This window comes from Gadus macrocephalus, chromosome 14, assembly GCF_031168955.1.
Source record: "Gadus macrocephalus chromosome 14, ASM3116895v1".
Classification (NCBI taxonomy): domain Eukaryota; kingdom Metazoa; phylum Chordata; class Actinopteri; order Gadiformes; family Gadidae; genus Gadus; species Gadus macrocephalus.
The window spans coordinates 5,911,143-5,933,420 of NC_082395.1; the positions used below are offsets into that span (position 1 = coordinate 5,911,143).

At 45.0% G+C, this 22,278-nt stretch overlaps 1 protein-coding gene across 1 annotated transcript; it reads right to left on the reverse strand.

The window, feature by feature from the left end:
• Window positions 1-3,655: 3,655 nt before the first annotated feature.
• Window positions 3,656-20,373, reverse strand: znf507 (zinc finger protein 507). Its single transcript, XM_060070915.1, has 7 exons — window positions 20,258-20,373; window positions 16,375-18,966; window positions 15,274-15,391; window positions 14,671-14,779; window positions 9,745-9,849; window positions 7,537-7,671; window positions 3,656-7,157 (listed from the first exon to the last, which is right to left on the reverse strand). The coding sequence occupies exons 2-7, from the start codon at window positions 18,961-18,963 to the stop codon at window positions 6,635-6,637; spliced, it is 3,579 nt and encodes a 1,192-aa protein (XP_059926898.1). The 5' UTR covers window positions 18,964-18,966; window positions 20,258-20,373; the 3' UTR covers window positions 3,656-6,634.
• Window positions 20,374-22,278: the final 1,905 nt, after the last annotated feature.

Genomic DNA, 22,278 nt, shown 5'->3' on the forward strand with positions numbered 1-22,278 from the left:
CTAAAGGCTACATTACAGATAAGCTACACACTCGTATGCCCATACACGCAAGTCTTGAGCAAACACAAAATGGCATTTTATCGACTTTAACTTTACACTCTGTTAGGCTTACTTATATAGAGGAATCGGGGAGCTAACCACCGAAAAATATTCCCTCAAGATCAAAGCTTGAATAGTAGCTCTCTCTACTTTCTTACAATTGTATTAGCCCACGCCAGCCCTCTTTTACAGCTTCACCTCATTGTAGCCTACCGCTGCCCCCACTCCCACTCAACCCTTCTCTCCTCTCTACTCATCGCTACTGTCACGCTGTCCCTGTTAAACGGTTTAAGAGGTAGAAGAGTTGATCTTGTAAACGGATGAAAATGACAGAGATTATACTTTTTCTTTAGAGCAGCAGTCAGAGGAGGCCAGGACTTCCATGGTTTAATAAGAAGGGATTACAGTTCCATACTTTTTCTGCCGTCACCCTCTCTTTATAATCATTTGTGGATGGGTGGGAAAGTTTGTGTGTGAAAGGCTGTGAAAGCTGCGCTTAAATGTTTTTTTGTATTACTTTTGGGTTATTAATTATTTGGTTGTTGATAGCCCGGCTTGCTCAGTTGTGACGGTGACCATCCAAATCACATATATTTATTCCTGTTTTGCTAGCACCTTTATTGCTTTGGGCATCACTTCAATTTAAACTCCATATCAACTGAACAATGTAGAATATGTCATTTATGACAAGAATTGTCGGCTATGATACAGGGATTCATTATGGCAACTTCAGGTGAATGACAATTGTTAATTAGGCTATGGAGAAAAAAAGAATGATAATAGCCTTATTAATAACCGTGTTTAACTATATTTCTTCGAATGACTTATCCAACATAAATGAGAAATAATGTACAAATGTGTACAATTTAATTTGTATTTCGCCTCCAAACGATTATTTAGGCCTATTATCCAGTACTTTCAGGTAAGTGCTTTGGCGGGCATCTATGCACTTGCCATTTCATTCTACCAGTGTTGGTAGCCTAAGTGAAAGTCTGTCAAAGCTGTCGAACACAGAGAAAAAAGGAATGGACTTGCTCTGAATAGAATAATTCACCAATCATCGGTTGAGACATTGATTGGCAGTTGTTGAAGTTATTTGTGTATAAATGGCCATATAATAACCTAATTATTGAAATCCAACGCAAAACTAAACTTTTTTTTTGCCAGCCAGTCGAGATTGTGACTTGTTAGCTAGAAAAAATTGCAGTTAAAGGGCCCTATGTTACCACCAGGTGCGAGCATGATAGTGCAGAGTGTGATAGTGTGAGGGTGTGAACTCACTCTCACCCGCGCAACGAAAGCATTTAAACATGACAACAGCGGGAGAGAAGAGTAAAATAATGGAGAATCCATGGAAGAATGGGAGGGTTCTTATAGAACAGACATTATTTGTGTTGCCTACCATTAATTCCACAACAATTCGGCAGGGAAGTCTTACGTTTCCATACTTTTTTACTTATGCTGGGTGAGAATTTAAAATCAGCTGGACCTTTCCACAAGCAAACACTTGAAACATGTCTATGACGTGTCGGTAACAAACATGCTGGAAACACAACCACTCACTGAGATATAGCAAGAAGCAGAAGGTTTAGGATAGTACTGGATATCAGTTGTAGATTCTACAGAAAAAATTTCATTTTTCTTACTACATTCTGTTGAGTCAATGTGTTTCTTTTTTCAGACTTCTAAATAAAATATTTAAACTATTGAAGACTTTCAAATGGGCTATTTATGTATATATATGAAAACGGGCAGATTTTCAGCATTGTTGATCAAAGCTAACTCAACTGCTAGACTTTCTTTGCTTTGGAGAGAAAGTATAATGACCGTTAATAGATTGTTAAACTCGGGTTGTAGAATAACATCAAATGAACATCATGGTTTAAATAAGGTCCAAAAACGACGTCCTAACAAAATAACTTTCAAACATTAATTGACCCGGGCGCAACCAATCATGTTGTTTCAACCTCCAAACAAATTAGAAATGTTTGGCGAGTGTTGCATTGCGTTGGTCTATGCTTTATATCAGAGTTATAAAAGATTGCATTCATAGTAGAATATCCCTTTCGCTTTGGATACAGCCGACAAAAACATAATTCAAACTCTTTTTTTTCAGAAATGCAGAAGAAAAGCTGTGCTTTGACCTCTGAACCTTTGCTTCCAACAGAGGAATAACCGATGCAAATGAAAGGAATTCAGCACAGAGAGAGAAAGGTGGTTTGAAATAAACAAGCTGCACTTTGCCCAACATTGAAGGAAAGAACCATTCAAACATGCACTTTAACTGGTGAGGAAATCGATCAACTATAGTATAGTTCTACTTTAATATTTAGCAGTGCTTTCAATACAGCAGCCTATGTGTGCTTCCTGATGAATAACTGAAGTCCTCACACTGCTATTTTTTTTACAATCTTTCACTGAATGAATGGCACATGTTGTACTGATGTGCATAATGATGTTTATGTGCTGCGGAATCCTTTTCAGTCGTTAATTTTAATACCAACTAGTTTTAGAGATTCGAGGGGACCTTGAAGAGTGTTTATTTTTCAGGACATAAACCCAGCTGCTATAATGACAAATAGAAGATCAAATAGAAGATCTTGATGAGGGACATAATGTAGTAGAGGTGGAAGTAATAAGGGGATTTATTGCAAACACTAAAAAGATACGCCATCCAACTCAGACAGTGATGGCTTTTTTATGGGAATGTTTGGTTAAACAAGGGAGTAATATATCTATAAATATGTTTACATAAAACCCTCAGTCTTACACCGTCTGCTACATATATGGATTCAGACTATGCAGAACTCTGGATAAAGCCTTGCAGTAACTTCTTATGCAATTCAGCTCCAGCCCTCCCACTGACCCAACCCAAACCCTGCAGCTCCACATCACTAATAAATACACACAATGGGTATTTTCTACCCTCGGGTGGTACCGTCTGTACGCCTCACAGAAACAGAAAAAAAAAGTCTGTTCAAACCCACTCCATCTCTCCGTGTAATGGTCTCAATGTTGTGGACCACAGGACTATGTCTGCTGGACCGGACTTTTAGAAATGCAACCCGTTGCCGACGGGTTGGTAGGCCGGAGGAGGAGGAGTTGAGGTGATGCAATGCAAGGTCGAAACTAATGTTTTAAAATGTAAATTTCTAAATGTTCCCCCTCTACCTCGGTAACTTGCATACGAGCATGGGAATCTCACAACAAACTCACAGAGACAGGCATACCATCGGGAAACAAACGTGTATGTTCTGTTGGGTTACGCACGCCACAATGAAGATTAGGGAAAGCCTTCTGTAGAAGGTTTTACAACCTTAATTTAGAGGCTCAGCGTTGTTCGGCCCAGCTGTGACAGGACCTACAAGAGTATGAAGATCTTGTTTTCCAAGCAGCATTTCAGAAGGACTTTTTTCTAGTGCAGGTATTTGTTAGTTAAAGCCCTTCCCACAAAACTTTCATGACATGTTTGAATCAATACAAAACGACCAATAGAATTATTTTCTTCCTATTTCCCAGTCTTTATTACCAAAATACAATGGCAAAATTGCGACATAATACTGCCTATGATGTTCCCAAAATAATAAATAAAAACAAAGCAAGCATCACATCAAGGTTTGGGAGCAGGTTCCATATTGAATTACAAAACTTTTGTCAACAGATAAGCACAGAGTTCATGTTTTTTTTTTACACATTCTCTAGCACCTTTGGTTTTAACTCACCCAGTTGTGTGTGTGTTTCTTTTTCTTCTTAAAATATCAGTTCCCTTAAATACAAGTAAAAATGAATGAAAAATAATAAACACCATGAACTCACACATTCCTATAGAAATTTGCTGTAGTGTTTTTAAACAATCATAAAAAAGTATTTTATTTCTTCTTTGAAGAAAAAAATGTTTTATATTTAATATTCTACAGTATTAAACTACAGTATATACATAGCAAAAATACAGTACCAATTCAATAATTACTTGTTGGAACAAAAGCCTTTCACCTTTCGTGTGGGTGCCTGGGAGGGATATTCGATTCAGGGCTTCAAATAATAATAGTTATAATATGGATAACTATAGTATGACACAAAAGCAGACTACATACGTCTTTGTTACACTTATGAACCAAAAGGCAACTAGTTCAAAAATAATCAAAAATAATAATGTATTTTTCCCTTCACATTCAGTGGCTTACAATAGAGCTTTTCATGTTATAAATGATCAATTTGAAGACATATTTGGCACTTAAATTGTCTGTTCCACTGCGCTTGGACTGCCTGAGGACTATTTGACACTAATACAAAGGTTGTGGCGGGGCTATTAAACGCATTCCAAGAACCAAGGGGAGGTGGGCGCTTCAATATTTTGAATATGCAACACAAAAAAAATGATCAGTATTCACACTCATGAAAAAGGCCATGACCACCTGAACTGAGAAATTACATAATTATTATAGTCAACAGCAGCCAACAGTGTAAGCGGACAACATGGGAAAACAACCCCCTCAACCCAAATTCAATGATAATTTCATCGCCAGAGTTGCTGAGGCTAATGAGGTACGGAGGCCAGGACACTGGATTCAGTGTGCGGTTGTATGGACGGCCCCGTCTACGGCAGATAAATACAATCTTCACTCAAACTGAAGGTTGTTTATTGAAAATATCCACACACTGTCAGTTTCTTTCAAAGAAAACCGAGTGCCTGGAATCCTAGACAATGATAAGACATCCAATGATAATCTGCTCTGTGATGACAGACTCTGCCTGCACAATGGCCCGCCGAGATGGATGAGATAGACTGAGCAAGCCATTATGAAACATCAAAAGAAGAGAGGGGAGAGTGTGCATGAATATGGATGCTCTCATTTCAATCCATTTACCTCCGTTGGTGTGGTGGTAAAACCAATAAGGCCCAGTTAATGGCTTGAAGAAACAAAACATCATGTCAAGTAGCGTGTGAGGTTTGAAAGATTATTACAGTGCGACACTCTGCCAACACCCTTACAACAATCCATTTTCATAACCTTTACACTAATTTGTCTAGAATCATGGTGGGTCGAGTTTAAGACTGGAGGTAGACTCCTGAGTCATCACAGCTCTAAAGGTTTGGGCTTAGCGGGTGAAGTTGCAAATGACATTTTAAAAAATGAAAATGTCACTAGTCCTTTAACTTACCCAATAGAATGTTTTCGTTTTTTCTCCATTTGGATTTTGGACTACATTTTGGGAGAATTTGGAATTCTCTCCTGGGCTGAATTGCTCACCTTTACGACCTCACTGGGGTGAATTGAAGTTGAACTTAGCAGTATCCAGTAGAGTGCTGGTGTGGGGGAAGGAATACTAACCACGGGAGGGAGGTCTGGTGAATAAACCCCTGACGCTGGAGAACATGAATAGACTTTATGCGGGAAAAAAATAGGAAAATAAAACCATAATAAATACAACTATTTATTTTCCTTTATCTTTAAATATTTCATTCTGGCTTTAAGACCTTTCAGCAATAGCTGAAGTACTAGTCTCATACACTTTTTCTTTTACTAACAATCAAGCTGTTACATCACCGACTGCAACGGCCCTCTCGTTATATTAACAAAACGAGGGAAAGTGCCGCTGAATTTTGCCAGGGCTATTTCCATGGCAACTGAACACATGACAGATGCTGGGTGAATGGTTACACCTGTGACTAATGTGCACAGCACATTAATGTGTCCACAATCAAGGTTAAAGAATACAACATGTCGGTGATCCATGGAGCCAGATTGATCAATTATTTAACTACCCCCCATTTCCCTTTTTCAAATATCCTCAATGTTCAAAACAGCGATGGAGCCCACGTAACCGGCAGCCACCATTTTTGTTCTTGTGAGTTAGTGGTCGCGTGGCACTCATATTCCTTCTGCGGGCCAAACTTATCCAGAACAAGGAGCATTAGCACTTTGAAAAGCAGATAATTTTCCTTTCCCTTGAAGGCCGTATTATCATTTGTTTTTGTTTCATTAAAAATTATTACCTTGAAGAATGGTGAAATAAGTTTTAATCTAGAAACTATTAGCTAAAACCTACTAAAAAACGAACGGGACTAAAGGCTGTTGAAACGGCATAACAAGAGACTGAACATGCAAAGTATATAAACCTAAAATTATATTGGAAGGAAAAACAGATTCATACCCCCAGGCATGAAAGAGCTTGAACAATAGCAGGAGAAAATTCTTTCCCCTAGGCTTGAGTGACGGAGGTAAAACGGATAAATACATTAAATATTACAAAAGCAATTACTACAGCTGCCTTGCCTTCAATATGTGAAAGATAATAGATACAAAGGAAACAAATGCCATGTCATATAGAGAAGAGATTGTGTGGTTGCTTCTGTGAGGTACAAACTGGCTCAAGTTATGGTAGAGAGTCGACCGTGCGGTCGACGACACGATGAAAACGGCTCACTTGGGATGCAGCCGTGTGCATCGGGGGCCAAGGCATTTGGCCCTCCGTGTTTTACTAGGCGGGTGCTTCATGGTATTTTTGTATCATCAAGTCAGAGTGTACAAAAATCTAGAAAGAGGCGGACTAGAGCGATAGAGAAGAGAGGTAAAGATCCTATGCTAAGGCCTCACTGTGCTGCGTCGCCCCCTGCGGGCTGGAGGACCGGCTGCGGCTGCTCCTTGTTCAGGATGATGCTGATGATGTCGCCCTCGTGCTCCTTCATGTGCTCCATCAGGCGCTCCTTGCTCGTGGACTCGAAGCCGCAGATGCAGCAGCAAAAGAGCAGCACGCAGTACTCCATGCCGGGGCCGTGTCCGGCGGCCGGTGGGCCGTGTCCGGCGGCCGGTGGGCCCGGGGCCGGCTTGGGCCCCTCGGAGAGGGAGGCCGGCGCGTGTGGCGGCTGATGCGTGGCGCTTTGCCCTTCGACGCTCGTCGACAGCTGGGACAGTTCGACGGCGTTGGGTATCGTCGGGCCCAACGCCGAGGGCTCCGTCGTCGGTGCGGAGGTGGTGGCGGGGGTGGTGGCGGCGGCGGTCGGTGTGAAGGCGATCGGCGCCTCGATGGGGCCCCTGGGGGCCGGGTCCCGGGGGGATCCCGCGGCCGAGCGCTCTGCCACGGGCTCCAACAGGGCCGACAGCTTCTGGGGGCCGCTGGGGACGGGGGAAGACGGGGAGGTAAAAAGGATGCAGGAAACGGGAGGAAGAGAAGCATCACTACAAGGCCAAACTGTTCAAACCCCTCTGAGGGGTTACTTTGCTTATGCGTCTTTCTAAAAGTCGACTTCTTCTGGCGCTGGTTGTCATGCAGTGTTGGTGCGTGTTTACCAGCGCCTTGTTCAAATTCTAGCAGGGTGCAAATGATCAGAATAAAAATATGACTCGATGCGTGCTGGGGGAGAAAACCCTGCCATTAAATCAGGAAGGATATGGAATGTATCCATGCAGTCTGCTATAGAGGACTGCAGAGGACAAGAGCGAATCCATACAGCTACACAGGCTCTGTGGAGCCCAGAGGGGACCCGACGCTCACCGGCTGCTCTGGGTGATGGCCTCATTGATGGCTTTGTTGACCTGCTCATAGTTGTAGTTCTGGTCTCCGGCGTGCTTCCACATGTGGGACTTGAGCGAGGGCGGATGGCTGCACACGTAGCCACAGAGCGAGCACCTAGGGGGAGAAGGGTGGAGGGGGAGCGAGAGAGTGAGGCGGGGAGATGAAAGAGAGCGAGGGTGACAACGCAAGCGGATCAGGTTGGTTAAGTTGATTTGATATGCTTGCGGAGGCTCTGCTAATCCTTGTTCTCCTTTCTATTAAGGGAGTCGTCCCCAGGGTTTACGGCTCAAGTCCCAGGGGAAGCTAGAAAGGCGTGTAACACGCAGGTGAGAGAGAGAAGCAATTGGGGTTCAGGGTAACTGAAGTGGTGTTGCTGAAAAATAAATTAAGAAAGCTGTGGTTGCCGCCTTGACTTTTGTGAGAAAACGACAGTGAAAAGAAAAAGGAATGGTAGGGAATTCAGGTGAGGAAGGGAGGGGAGAGCCAAGAACTAAAGAAGAAAAAGCCAGGAGCTAAAGAAAAAAGGCTTCTTTTCAATAGGTCAGAGAAATCCCTGGGATCCTGAAAAGAGGGGTAGCAAGGTCCCCACGGAGAATGGCTGACTTTAATTAGAAATGCTCAGACAGTGGGACTCAATGAAGCCTAATCCTCAAATGATTTGAACTTCTCATCAGCACGGTGATGGATAAATGAGATATAAAAGTGGAAAAAAAATTCTGACTGAATATTAATCAAATCGAAGACCTTGATAAATAGCTAAATTCCTCTATCCAACACGGCAATGTGACTATTTGAGGGAGGCTTGAGGGGTACAAACTTTGGAAGTATGGACGATATTGAGAAATGTACCAAGCAATCAGTTAGACAGTGACATAGTTTGTGCTTGGTATTGTGTTCAAGTGGATTCACTGGAAGGGCTCTTATTCTAGTCAAGAGTAGCTGGGGATTTCTCTTTCAAAATCCAGAGCCATTGTGTCCAGTCAACAAAACACTGCTTCTCCCATCCCAATTACTTTACTCGTCTTTGATCCACTAAATATCCAACGCGAGGGACCGTGGAAATGGGAATCCCTGACACGACACCTTTCCAAGGATTAGAAGAATTCTGCCAACTACCCAAAGAAGTTTGTTTTTCCATCATTATTCCTTTCTGGAGAGAAAACCCCCAAACATAATTGTTTATTCAAATTTTAACAAGGAAAGCCCTTTGTGGAAAACTAAATGCAACAAACAATTTGCCTACCCTTCCATAGTTTTCTCTGGCAGTTGTTAAATTGCAAAGAAAATATGTACACAAGAAAATAACTTAATCCATTCCTGCTTGGTCCTCCCTAAATATTATAAACAGAGTTATCATATATTTAAATGTTTCCAAACCAGCATCACCCATGGTACGTGTTGGAAAGGCAGCAGGGAAGAAAGTACAACGACAATGTTTTTGCTTTTAAAATTCTAAGGTTACTTAAACTAAGGTAATTTAAAAAGGTACTATAAAAACAGCGGTTTCTAAGTTTGAGTCAAGTTTATAATACAACGCAACTCTGAACGTACCTCCGGTTGCAGGCTAATCCCTTGCTATGCTACGCACAGGGCTGTTTATTAACTTGAGTTACTAGTTAATAATCCTTGTCAGGTCACAATAAGAAAATGATGGGTCATTAAATGTGTGCCTAGTTTCATTTCAACAAAAATAATAATCGCAGTCACGGTCAACGTGCAGACATTAAATCGCGAGAATAAAATGAAACATTACATTTCGCTATAGAAAAGGTTTGGTTTGTGTGTGTTCGTCCTTGTGTTGGTGCAGAGTAAAGGAGGAATGAGACAATAAGCTGAGTGTGTTTGTGTGTACAAGAGTCTCAAGAGGTGCTATCAATAACATCCAAACGAAAACACTGTGGCATCTAGCTACCATGATTCCACCGTGAAACATTTATCACTGCTTAGTTGTAGACAAATTGACAAGGACACGGGTAGAAGCACACGGCACAAATTCTCTCCGGCGTCAAAATAAAGAAACCGTCTCAATACTGAGCGTTTTACCGAAACAGTAACACGCAGCCTCCAAAGCAAACAATAACACAATAATGAAAGCAGTCTTGCGTCACCATTTCCCACATCCGTGACTACCAGGGTCACAACACGAGGCCGGCTGTGGAGTGCACCCTTCCCCAACCGACCCCTCACCTGTACTGCTCCAGCAGCTGCACAGACTGGTGCTCCTGGGGGTGGCGTCGCATGTGGCTCTTCAGACTGTTCATGTTGGTGGTGGCAAAGTCACAGCTACAGCACCTGATTGGCCGAAAGAGGAGGAGGGGGGGGGGTTGTTGGAAGAGAAGGGTAAGGGAGGATAAACTGTTGAAAGTCGCAAAATAGATCCAAGTCACATTGGACAGACCCACAGGGTTGTTTGTTTTCATTTTTATAAAAAGTCGAAGAAAGAAAAGTGCACGTGGCCTCGCTTGGAGGTTTTTGAATAGTTATCTTTTTATTTTTTGCCATCCTCTTTTATATCAGCTTGGCTCTCGAGAAGAGGCTATCATTTATTCAGCGTTTTCACTGAAAACCTCCGTAAACCATGAATCAAAAAAAGAAGTGTCCATGACTGTTGACGACATCTACCATCGCATTGTGTAAGGTGCTCCAGCTTTATCCTTTGAAGGAAACCGGAGTGAAAGGCTGACGCCGGGACTTATTCTTGTGGCTTGAGTCTCCTGACTCTCACAATATGCTCAAGTGCTTTAATGTCGTGGAGTGCCTTCTGTGATTCTGCTCAACAGACTAGCATGGATGGACGGACGGTCTGAAGGTCAACATGCAACAGGGTGAAGAGTGATTCTGTGTGCTTTGGTCACCAAGTAGGCGACTGAATTGCTTGCTTTTCAAAGGGCTTCTGAGGATCACAGAGTTTATTTTACAATGCACACTCAGAATAGAGTTATGAAAGTTGTGCTTGACCTTCTTGATTTTGCTTTCACCCATTTGTTATCCGGGAAGTTAACTCCCGTCGTCTTTTAAACACTTTGTGTTTGGCTTTTAAACACTGTGGAGTGTTTGGCATCATCAAGTAGGTATTTAACAAAGTATGCGTAAGTATATCAAGTGAACAACAAATGATAAGCAAACGACCCCACGAGCATGTTACGTAAGAGCTCAGTAAGTCACAAAGAAACCCGACGCAGAGAAACGACAGTTGTGTTGGAAAATAAAAAGGTGGTTATTTATACTTCGTACTAGTTTGCTTTGACATTTCCAAAGGATAAAAACAAATACCACCCTGAAATCCTGAAATCCTGAATCAAGAAATAAGGTATTACAGAGAAGACCAATGCAGCAATGGGGACAGGTTCTGTTTGGAGGCTCAATAAGGTGTAGGCCATTTTCCCAGTGCTGTGTTTTCACATGCTCAAAGCAGACGTGACATTCATTATAACAATGACATGAAATGTGCATGGATAGATTCCAGACAGAACGACCATCCATGGTTCATACTGGTGTGTCTAGCACACATGCAGTGTTTTCGGTGATCAGATAGACAATTAACTCTTCCGTAGTTTAGAATAAAACATTCATTAAGCTTTCCCAACTTATATTGCTGGTGTGCGCATCTTTGTGTAAGACTATGTGTGTTGTAGAGAAAGGGGTAATAATACAATAAGTTGTTTTTCTGTACAAGAGTTGGGTACTATTGACAACATCCAAATCAAATCACCTTGGCGTCTTTACATTCATTTCAGTGTGAAAAGGGGAAAGTGCCCAAATCACCGCAAGATTGCAGAAAATTACACTTTTACCCAAATAAAATGACATGGCATTTACATTATCTTTCCCTGGTAGGGGAAAGGCAGAAAGGATCTCCACAGATGGATAACAGACGTTGAGGTTGGCGCTCACAGCCTTTCAGCCTCGGAGTGGAGCACCCTTCTACCGCGCGACGGCCTGGCTCTTTGTAATCAGCAAAGTAGCCTCCACTTAGGAGTACGCGTGGAACATGAGACGGCGGACGGCGTCGGTGGCACCCTTGATATCAAAGTGGTTGGTGACACCGAGGCAATAAGGGACGTAAATACCCCTGAGGTGTCAGTTGATTGGTTTGTACCAGCCAATGGGATTAAAGCCTGAAAACTGACTGTTTTTTCGGGAATGCAGGGATGGCGGGTGGAGAGGATTTTGGATTTGGTAATATCGTTCAAATCGAATCAAATTAACTCCTGGACGCGTGGTTTGCGTGTGCTTAGAACGTTGCTGTAATACGAATATTAAATGTGCCAGGTCCAATTTAAAATATTGACTTTGCCAAGAGTAAATTAGGTAGTTTAAAATATAACTAGGACTTCACTATTTGATATCGTCAATTACAACCCTACGATAAATTGGTATGAAAAAGGGTAGCAAGTGGGGCTTGTAGAAACTATGCGAATAGCTGGAAAATGCAGTTTCTTTAACCATCGATGTGCCTTCTTGTCCATAGTGGGACAGTCCCTTGTAAATACACTTACTGGAACTGAGCTGTTCGTTTCGAACAACAGCAACAACAGACAGTTTTTATAAGGCTGAGCCGACCCTGCCTGGCGTTCATTGTCTCCGTCATTATAGGCAAGGCCTGTAAATGAATTAAGCTTTACAGAGTGACTGACCACCCACCCACCCACCCACCCACCCACCCACCCACCCACCCACCCACCCACCCACCCACACACACACACACACACACACACACACACACACACACACACACACACACACACACACACACACACACACACACACACACACACACACACACACACACCGCAAGTTAAACTCGAGATGCACGGTATATCTACAAGGATGTCTCAAATATATGTTTGTATATTCGCCCACCGCTTGCTTTGACAAGCAAGGTTTCAACAGCGACATAGCATTACAACACCGGGACACTCATCAAAGAGTGGTGCTTTATATGGTGGCAGTGCACCGGGTCTCCTGCCAAGACAGCATCGCCGGATGCCAGACAGATGCAGGCTTGGATTGTGTGTGACAAGCACCTGAGCTCTTAATGCGGACGATCCTTTTGCATTTATAAATACAACAGGGCTAGAGTGGGTTGCATACCAGTGGAGAGGCAACAGAGAGGACCATATTAGATGATGTATATATCATTAGGGTTGGACATTTATCCTTTATGTTTCGGCTCGCAGAAAAGGCTTTGTTGCACAGAGAAAACCTTTAAGATTCTACTAGGGAATCTTAAGGGACTTGTTGTAACAGTGAAAAAACACCATAATGAAACGTCATATATTATATGATGGATAATACATAATATATATAATTTATGATATGATATTAAGAAATTGTCTCCCTGTTGAATGGTAGCTATTGATTACTTATCCGAGATAGGAAAAATCAGGGCAATTTAATGTGAAATAATACTGCGACATTTCTCTCTCAACTCACAAGCAAGTCATCCAATGGGAGCAGTTTTGAGTAAGCAACCAAAAATAATTTAACCAAAAAATAATTTAAAAAATAAAAAGGTTACAAAAACTTTTGTAATGAAATTGAGAACTCAACTTAAGTACGAGGACTTTTGACTAGTACCTCAGTTCATTAAAAAATAAGACTATCCACTTTTCAAATAAACTTGCTAGATGTCAATTTAGATGATGGGAACTCAGCAGTTCCTCAGCCAAAAGGGAAAATAATCATTTGCCAAAGTGTTAACCATATCTAAACCCTAATGGATTGGAAATCAGAGCCTTGGGGGGCTTGATATCTAGATTAGCTAGTTTCTATTTTGAAACTCTCTTTAGTTGCTTGTACAGCCCCATGAAAACACAAGAGGACCGATGGCATGATTGCAACGAGTCAAATTGCAGAAAATAACAAACAATCAAATGCTTAATTTTCAATTAATTTCAGTAAGCTGTTGGCAGTGGATGTAGTAACTGTGACACCTTTTAGTAATAGAGTAGAAGAAGGCGTAGCCAGACATTTTTTAAAGTGAAGGTTTAAGCATCACTTTCACCGTTTAAGCTCAAATTCGAACGCATGAGACCAAAATAAATCAGTTTTGGGCGGAGAGTTCTAGAAGGGGGGGGGGTGTTATCCCCATGGTGACGACCAATGCAAAGTATGTGACACATTTAAACTAGTGCTGTCGTTGTGTATGAGTGCTATAAACAGTGATGTATCTGAAAAATGCCACTCGAAATCCTGCAGTGACAGAATGCCAAACATCAACACACGCACACCGTGGTGTTAGACTATAGTTGTCCAAGAGGCTTAACCCTCTGTCGGACTGGGTCATGGATTTTGGTTTCACTGACCTTTATGCAGTTTAAAATCCGAATACAAAGGGAGAACTTTGCTATTTGTGTTAGTCTAATAATCCTGCGACAACACAACATATTACGAGCTATCCCTCATCTTTGGTACAGATTCATCATGATCATGATTTCTGACCATCAGTTTTTCCCAAGTGCATGAGAAATGTCAGTTCTTAGATAGCTAGGTTATTTTTACTAAGCCTAATTACATTTCAGACCATATACCTTTACTTTGAAGTTTTCTTTTTTAAATTGCATTCATTTAATTTGGATGTATTCAAACATTTGTAAATGTGTGCATTTTTTACACTTGAGATGAGAAAAAATACGGCATAATTCGGGCTTTCCTTAGCCGCTACTGCTCCCTAGTGGTCTTTTATAATATGACACGTAAAGAAGCTCCAAGTCAAAGGCCATATAAGGAGATTTTGAGAAAGCTGTTTCTGTTGCTGAAAGAAAGGCTGGACATAACCAAGAAATTGAGTCAGATTTTCCTGTGTAGGCTATATGCTTTTGGAATGTACGAGGAAACCCACATGGGGGCTTAGAATTCCCAACATTACATATCCAAATTAATTTGGCATCAAAAGAACATTTGGATTGACCTGCACCACGACTGTAATGCTGGACCCTTTTTTTCCCACAATGTTATAATATTAATTTTAGGATCTATTGCATGTTAGGATTTAAATACTATGAAATGTTTAATCCATTCCGAACTTAAGTACTCTTCTTTCACCAATTTGAAGCAGAAAAAAAAGTGAAAATGGAGGACTGATGGCCAGGGGCCAGGTGGAGGGCTCACCTGTAAGGCTTGTCCGAGTTGTGGATGCGCCGGTGGTTCCTCACCCCAACGTACGTAGAGCTGGTGTAGTCACACACGTCACACTTGTACACTTTTGGCATGCTGCTTTCTGAAGTCAATGGATAAAACAAAGATATAACAACGAAGCACTTAATACAGTAAACGTCGCTAAGAACACTTAATAAAGATATTGATAAATTGAAATGATGAATATAAATTTAATTCATGCATGGTTACTAATTTTTGATGTTGTGTTTGAACCAATTTCACTTTAGGTACACCCCATACACTTAATGTACACACTTATTGTATGTTGTACGTCCTGGCACTTGAAAATAGAAAATAAAACCTTGCATTGTGTATCGTCTTATCCTAGCTATCTTTGTTGGATACAGGGAAGGGGTTAACCTAACAACTGTAAGTACGTGGCACTTGTTTCCAAGAACATCTTTACTGTACTGACGGATATATCGTTTCTCTTTCCTCTGACAAATGTACTTATTGTAAGTCGCTTTGGATAAAAGCGTCTGCTAAATGCTCTAAAAGTCTAAAAGTAAGGAAGCTCCTCAAACTCCCCAGTCGCCCCGCTCTCGGTCATCTTACCCTCCTCCATGGCGAGCTCCACCTCCTCTGCGGCGGCCATGGCCTCGGCGAGGGGCGTGAGGGCGGGGCCCGTGAGGCCCTGCCCGTGCTGCTCCTGCTCGTGGCTCCTCAAGAGGTTCTGAATGGAAGAAAGCCAGGCGACATCAACGACACACCCCTCAATGTGTTCTGCTCAGAATTACACCCTCTTGGGTTCACTTTTTTGGTGTTTCTTACAACCAACTTAAAACCGTTTGTTTTTGTGCGAAATCGATAAACTAGTCTCGCCGTAAGATTGTCTTATGAACCTCTGCTGAATGACATTCGTTTGCACTGGTAGTTTCAAACATGATGGGAGTAGATGGATGCAGTGCAGCAGTAGAATCATGCATGATTTAGCATAACATAAAAATTCCATCACTGGAATTTTCTTCCACTCGTGACCGAAGGGAAAATGACGAGAGAACGTCCATCTTTTAAAAGCGGTTGATCGACAGTACAGTTCAAGCACTCCCAGAGTTATAGGGTTCTCTCTCGCTAGGAGCTTCTGCCAAATGCCCTCTCCATGGACTCCCAAACCTGGCCTGAATAATATGATGAGCCTAATGATCGGCGGTAGCCCACTGCTCGGCTTCTCATGTAGCAAGGGGATCAATAGCCTCACCTCTGCTGAAGTCGGCATACTACTGCAACAGCAGTGCACCACCAGGCAGCAAAAGCGGCGGTGTTGCGGCCCTTCTGGAGATATCTATCCTATATATATATATATATCCACACACATCTTCTGTTTGAACGCCCCTAATTAAATGCTGCAGAAGAAACTTGATCGATAAGCCTTCTCTCGAACATAATGATCGCAGCATTAAAGTATTTCCAGGGGTCACTTAAGTTCATCCCAACACAGCCTCTGAAAACTGGCAAGTTGCACACGTTTTGTCAATGCAGTAAGAGCATTGGCTTAAACAATGGCATATCCAGACCTCTAGACGGAACATTTAGGCTACACCGGTTTCATTTAGTACATATTAACATTAGCTTAAATTACAAATCGCAAAAAATATACACGTAAGGTTGTGCGAGGCGCAGATCAAAAAGAAGGCTTGCGCGTCCGTCTCAGCTCACCTTGTAGTGGAAGGTGCTGGAGCACTGCTTGCACTGGTACGTCCTGGCCTTGCAGTGGTGGATCATGTGGCTCTCGAGGTCCTTGCTGTCCAGGGCGATGTGCTCGCAGATGGGACACTGATAGGGCTCCCTCTGCCTGTGCACCCGCAGGTGCTGCTTGATGTAGCCCTTGTTGCCGCTGCTGTAGTGACACAGCCTGCAGCGGTAGGGCCTCTCGCTGCCTGGGATGTAGTCCACCAGACCCCCGTCCGTGACCGTGGAGACCACCCGGTCTATACTGGCCACGTCGTCCGCCGCCCCCGCCGCCGCCGCCGCGCCGCCGTTGTGGAACTGCGCGTTGTCCTGCAGCTCCTTCAGGATGTCCTCGTCCGTGGCATTCTGGTCCGAGCGCTCGCGGAGCCTCTCGATGACGGTCAGCAGGGACAGGCTGATGCCGGCCTTGGCGGCGGGACCCTCCTCGTCCACCTCCACCAGGCCCAGCCTGAGGGGGATCAGCGCGCCGACATCCTCCGCCCCCTCGGCGTCCGCACAGCGCTCTAGCTCGACCAGAGCAGTCGGGCCCGCGTGGAGCCTCTGGCCCGCGCCGGGACTCTGCACTCGGGCTTTGACGGCCTTGAGGCAGGCCTTGGGACCCCCGCCGCCGCTGCAGTTGTACGGCTCGGGGGTTCTCATGGGCATGGCGACCAGGGCCTCGGCCACCAGAGAGTGCAGGCGGAGGGACTCCGAGTTGGTCCGGGTCCGGCCCAAGGGGGGGACGTTCTCGTCGCGGAGGGGCTCGCTGCTCGCGATGGTTTGGACCGCCGCCTCCGTCGCAGCCACCGCCGACGAGATGGTAGTTTCGACGCAGAGGTCGCTCTCGACCTCCCAGGTGACCCCCACCTGTTCCTTCACGACCTCCCCTGCGCAGTCCAGCATCACAGTCTCCTCCGCGGGCCGCGACTCGTCCTCCTCTTCCTCCACCACCTCCTCTCTGTCCGGTATTCTCTCGTCCGGGCCGCACATGTCCGGGCCGAGGAGGGGCGCGTTGGCGGCCATGACGGAGTCTTCGGCCGAGGGCAGCCTCTCCACGATGACGTTGATGTGTCCCGCGCCGTTGGGGCTGCAGCTGATGATCTTCTGGGCCGAGGACAGCAGGCTGTCCGTCTGGGAGCTGTGGCCGTGGTTCCCCGCCATCTCAGCCTCGGCGTTCGCTTGGACTTCCTCCAAGGGTGGTTCTTCTTCCTCCTCCTCTTCTTCCGTGTTTAGGTCTTTCACCTGGTACTCCCCGACCCCGCCTAGCTCCAGGTCTTCTGCTGCTGCTGCTACGGGATCGCCGTTGTGCTTCTCCACGGATTGGCTCATGGGATCCCTCTCGTTCTCGACGGCCATCGGCACGCAGAGCTGCACCTGAAAGGCGCCGGGGATGCTGTGCTGGGGGCCTTTTTCCTGGAGGGCCGGCGACAGCATGATCACCTCCTCCCTGGCCGCGAGGTAAGCGTGGCCGGGGGGGGCGGCCTTGGTAGCCTGGGCGTCTTTCCTCCCCGCCAGCGGCCCGGTGTCGTCCTCAAAGATGGGGTAGGAGCAGTCGACGAGGCCGGCGTGCTTCCAGGCGTGGGTCTTGAGCATGCGCTGCTGGCTGCACACGTAGCTGCAAATCAGGCAGCGGTACAAGCCGTACTCCTCGTAGCTGTACCACTTCTTCTTCTGCGACAGCTCCTCCTCGCCGACGTCGCACAACTCGCCCTTGGCCTCGGCCTTGACGCCGCCGTCCTCCTCCTCGTCGGCGGCGCGGGCGTGCCGCTCCAGCAGCCTCAGCGCCGCCTCCTTCTCGCCGTCGCGGAGGTCCTCGAAGCTGCTCACCAGCGGCGCCAGCCCCGTGTGCAGGGCGCCCGCCGCGTCGTCCTCAAAGTGCAGCCTGACGTGCGCCTCCAGCTCCCCCTGGTGGGGGGAGGTGTAGTGGCACTCGGAGCACATGAGGAGCAGGTCGCTGTGCTGCTCGTCGTGCTGCCGCAGGTGCTCCTTCAGCTGGCCGAGCGTGGGGGACAGGAAGCGGCACAGGCTGCACTGGTAGCACGTCACCGTCCGGCTGCTTTGGACGCCCGCGCGGCTGCCGATGTCGGCGACCTCAGCGTCGTCGGCGGCCGCGGGGGCAACGTTGTTTGAGAGTGCGGCGGGGTCGGGGCTCATGCTGTCGCGGGCCTCGGGAGTCACCGCCTCCTCTTTGAAGCTCCGCCTCACTCTCTTGCAGGGTGAGGTTCCTCGGCTCACCGTGGTCCCATCGGAGCCTCCCACTGCTCCTCCGCCGCCGCCTGCTGCTCTGCCGGAGCCCTGCTGGGCCGGCGGCCTCTTCTGGCCAGCGACCGTGCACCGCCGCTGCGGGCGCTTCTCCACGATCTTGCTGAGCTTCTGGATGACCTGGATGAGCGAGTCGGCGGCCTGCTTCTGCTGCAGCCGCTGGCACACCTCCCGCTCCGCCGCCAGCACCTGCCTGCTGTGGGACCCCGGAGGCGGGCCTCCGGAGGCGGAGGAGGACGTGGAGGTGGATAGGGTTGTGGTCGAGGCTGGAGAGGAATGAGCGATGAGCACAGCCACATCGCTGATCTCCTCCATTACCTGCGGTTGGGAGAGAGAGAGAGACGGAGCACAGAAGGGAAAAGAATGAGGGGATTGTTTGTTTGCACACTTTTTCATTCTGACCTAGCAGAGGCAGAGAGAGAGATGTGTTTGTGGTGTCTTCTACAATAGCCGACTCTCTGGAAACAAACTCCATTGCGCAAAGGTCTAATACCCATTTGGGAGACTTGCTACAATCACTGTAGGTCGCTTTGGATATAGTGCCATGTGCCAACATGAAAAAAATAAAATCATCATCCAAAGTCAGATGAATAGCTTTGAAAGTTGAATCATAACACTGCCAGTGTATTGAGTGAAACACAGCGCCTGGGGCGAATGTAACATGATAAGACACGCCCTTTGAAGCTTTCAAGCTTCTGATAGTGAAGGGTACTGAAAGCCTTCAGAATGGGTGTCACGTTAAGTTTTTACAAAGTTTTTCATTATATCACTATAATAACATTGTTTAAATTGCCTGAATTATTTTGATTTACCCTCAGAAATACATTTTTGCCCTTTTTTCTTGATACTAGGATTCCATGCAAATAACAGAAGGGTACGATTACAGCAGCAACACACCCTGGTACGGCCATGATTGCCTATGATCATGGGAATGTGTTTATAAACATTGGAGCTTAAGAAAAAAAAGAAAAAGCAGCAACCGAATATGTGGTGGAAATCCCTTTCCCTCTTTTGCCTTCACCTAACCACAGCTTCCCTTAATGACTTCTGCTTTTGTGCTCCAACAATGCTATGGGATACTGTGGAAAGCAGGAAGTCAGATATATTCAGCAATATAAATGTCCAATGCAACCTCTGGATTCCTAGAAAGGAATGATGATGAGAAGCAACAGATTTACAACAGGTTATGTCAGAAGCTAAAAATATGTCTCTCCCTTGACACGTTCCGGGTAGATAGAGATTGCCGAGTGCTTGGGCACAGACATCCGATCACCCGACAGTAGACAGTCACCCAACATATCTAAATAGTGGACCTCGAGTTGACAGCGATGATGTACATCCAACTTTTATGAGGTTGAAATAATGCCAACACGTTAAAGAGAGGGCGTTACGGTCACTGACAGCTAGTGAGTTAGCCTCATGGTTAAGTTGCTGCTACCAACACACTCACACACACACACACACTCTGACTCACACACATGCGAGTTTATGTGAGCTACAGGGAAAATAGTTGCAGACATGAGCGTACAAGGACATTGGAATGATGTTTGCGTTAATGGATAACGATCCTTATTCTACATGTGCTGCCCTTGAACAGCGTTGTACTCACTGATCCGGAAATGTTCGATGGTCTTTGGCCTCAAAACATGAAACGCTTTGTTTTATTCGCTAGCCATAAAAAGTGGCCCTCTGTGTTCTGCCACACTGCAAAATGGCGAGGATGGGATGTTGGTCACGTGATCCGGAGTTTTGGTCAGGTGACCAACGCATCGTGCGCTCACTGGCTGAAGCCGTGCAGGTGGTTTGGCCCAGAGCTTTTGGCCCATAGCAGAGCCACAAATGGATTCGTTATTTTTTTGTCTTTTTTAACATTACACATCCATACGAAAGGCCTACAAGACGTAAAACAACCACTAAATGTATTTTAGTACATTGGGTCTATTTTTGCACACATATTCTATTGATATATATATATATATATATATATATATATATATATATATATATATTTATTTATTTATTTTGTATCCGGCCTTGAAATTGCCATTCTTTCTGTGATTTGCTGTTGTAACACCAGGATTTCCCTGAAGCAATTAATACATGAATATACTATCTCCATTTAAATAACATGTTTCTCTCAAGTGATTCAATGTGAACATGTTTCAATATCTAGCATCTAAATAATATATAATGTCATGGTAAATCCAACTCTATCACAGTCTCAAAGGCAAGAGCAAAAGGTTATATATTAAGGAGATTAGGGGACAAATATAAGTATTGTTTTGAGCTTATCACATTGCTGTCATAGAGACTAAGTATAAGCTTTTTAAACATTTGTTCCTTAATGGTTTAAATCTTTTGGGAATAAGATGGACAAGACGATGGATGGATAAGCAAACAACAACATACAAAAGTATGGCAATGCGATTTGACTGTTGAGCCAGATTCCCTCAGCCGGTGTTTTGATTCATGCGAGCCAGGGGAATAACAGCAACAAAGTAAAAAACGAGTGGGAAGCCAAATAATTGACTCGTTCCAGGCTGTATCATCAGTTACATTTAGAATCTCCCCGCCTACGAAAACATCCACCGCCTTTACCCCCACATCAACATGGTGTACAGGTGTACTACAATTACACAGAGCACTCGGCATCTCTATTCATTCATACATATCATTCTTGGTTTTTTTATGAACTACAATTTGCTCCACCTCCCATTATAAGCTGTTGCTTCTCTGTTGAAATAACTAACCCCAACACACACACACACACACACACACACACACACGCGCGCGCACGCACGCACGCACGCACGCACGCACGCACGCACGCACGCACGCACGCACGCACGCACGCACGCACGCACACACACACACACACACACAGATACACACATAAACACACGCACACACACACACACACACACACACAATCTGTCACACACACACACACACACACACACACACACACACACACACATACACACGCCCACACATACCACCACACACACACACACACACACACACACACACACACACACACACACACACACACACACACATACACATACACACACACACACACACACACACACACACACACACACACACACACACACACACACACACACACACACCACACACACACACACACACACACACACACACACACACACACACACAGGCTGTTCTCTAATCTGAAGTGACAGGCCATATACCTCCACTCACACATTACAAGGTAGCCCCAGGGCTACGCAGCCTTCCTGCACTGCTCCATTGAAAACGCTGGGACCAGGGTGATTTTCTATTGAAGTATTAAAGTAATACTTCAATAAAGCTATTATTTCAGCCCCTTCGGTTTTTCTCTCTTTTCTTACCCACCACCACCACCACCACCACCACCTGCAGGGTGCATAAGGAATGAGGGATGATAGGAAGGGGGTGACAATGGGTTGCAGTAATGGTCTAAGCCAGGGATAGCCTGTATATGGGATGTATAATGGAATGTTTGTCATTTTGACAACAGGCCCTTTTTAATCAAGGTTGTCCGTCTTGAATGTTTATTTTGATAGCATAATGTGTTTTGACAGGTGTGCATGGACAGATTGATGGACACACAACAGAGAAAATAAA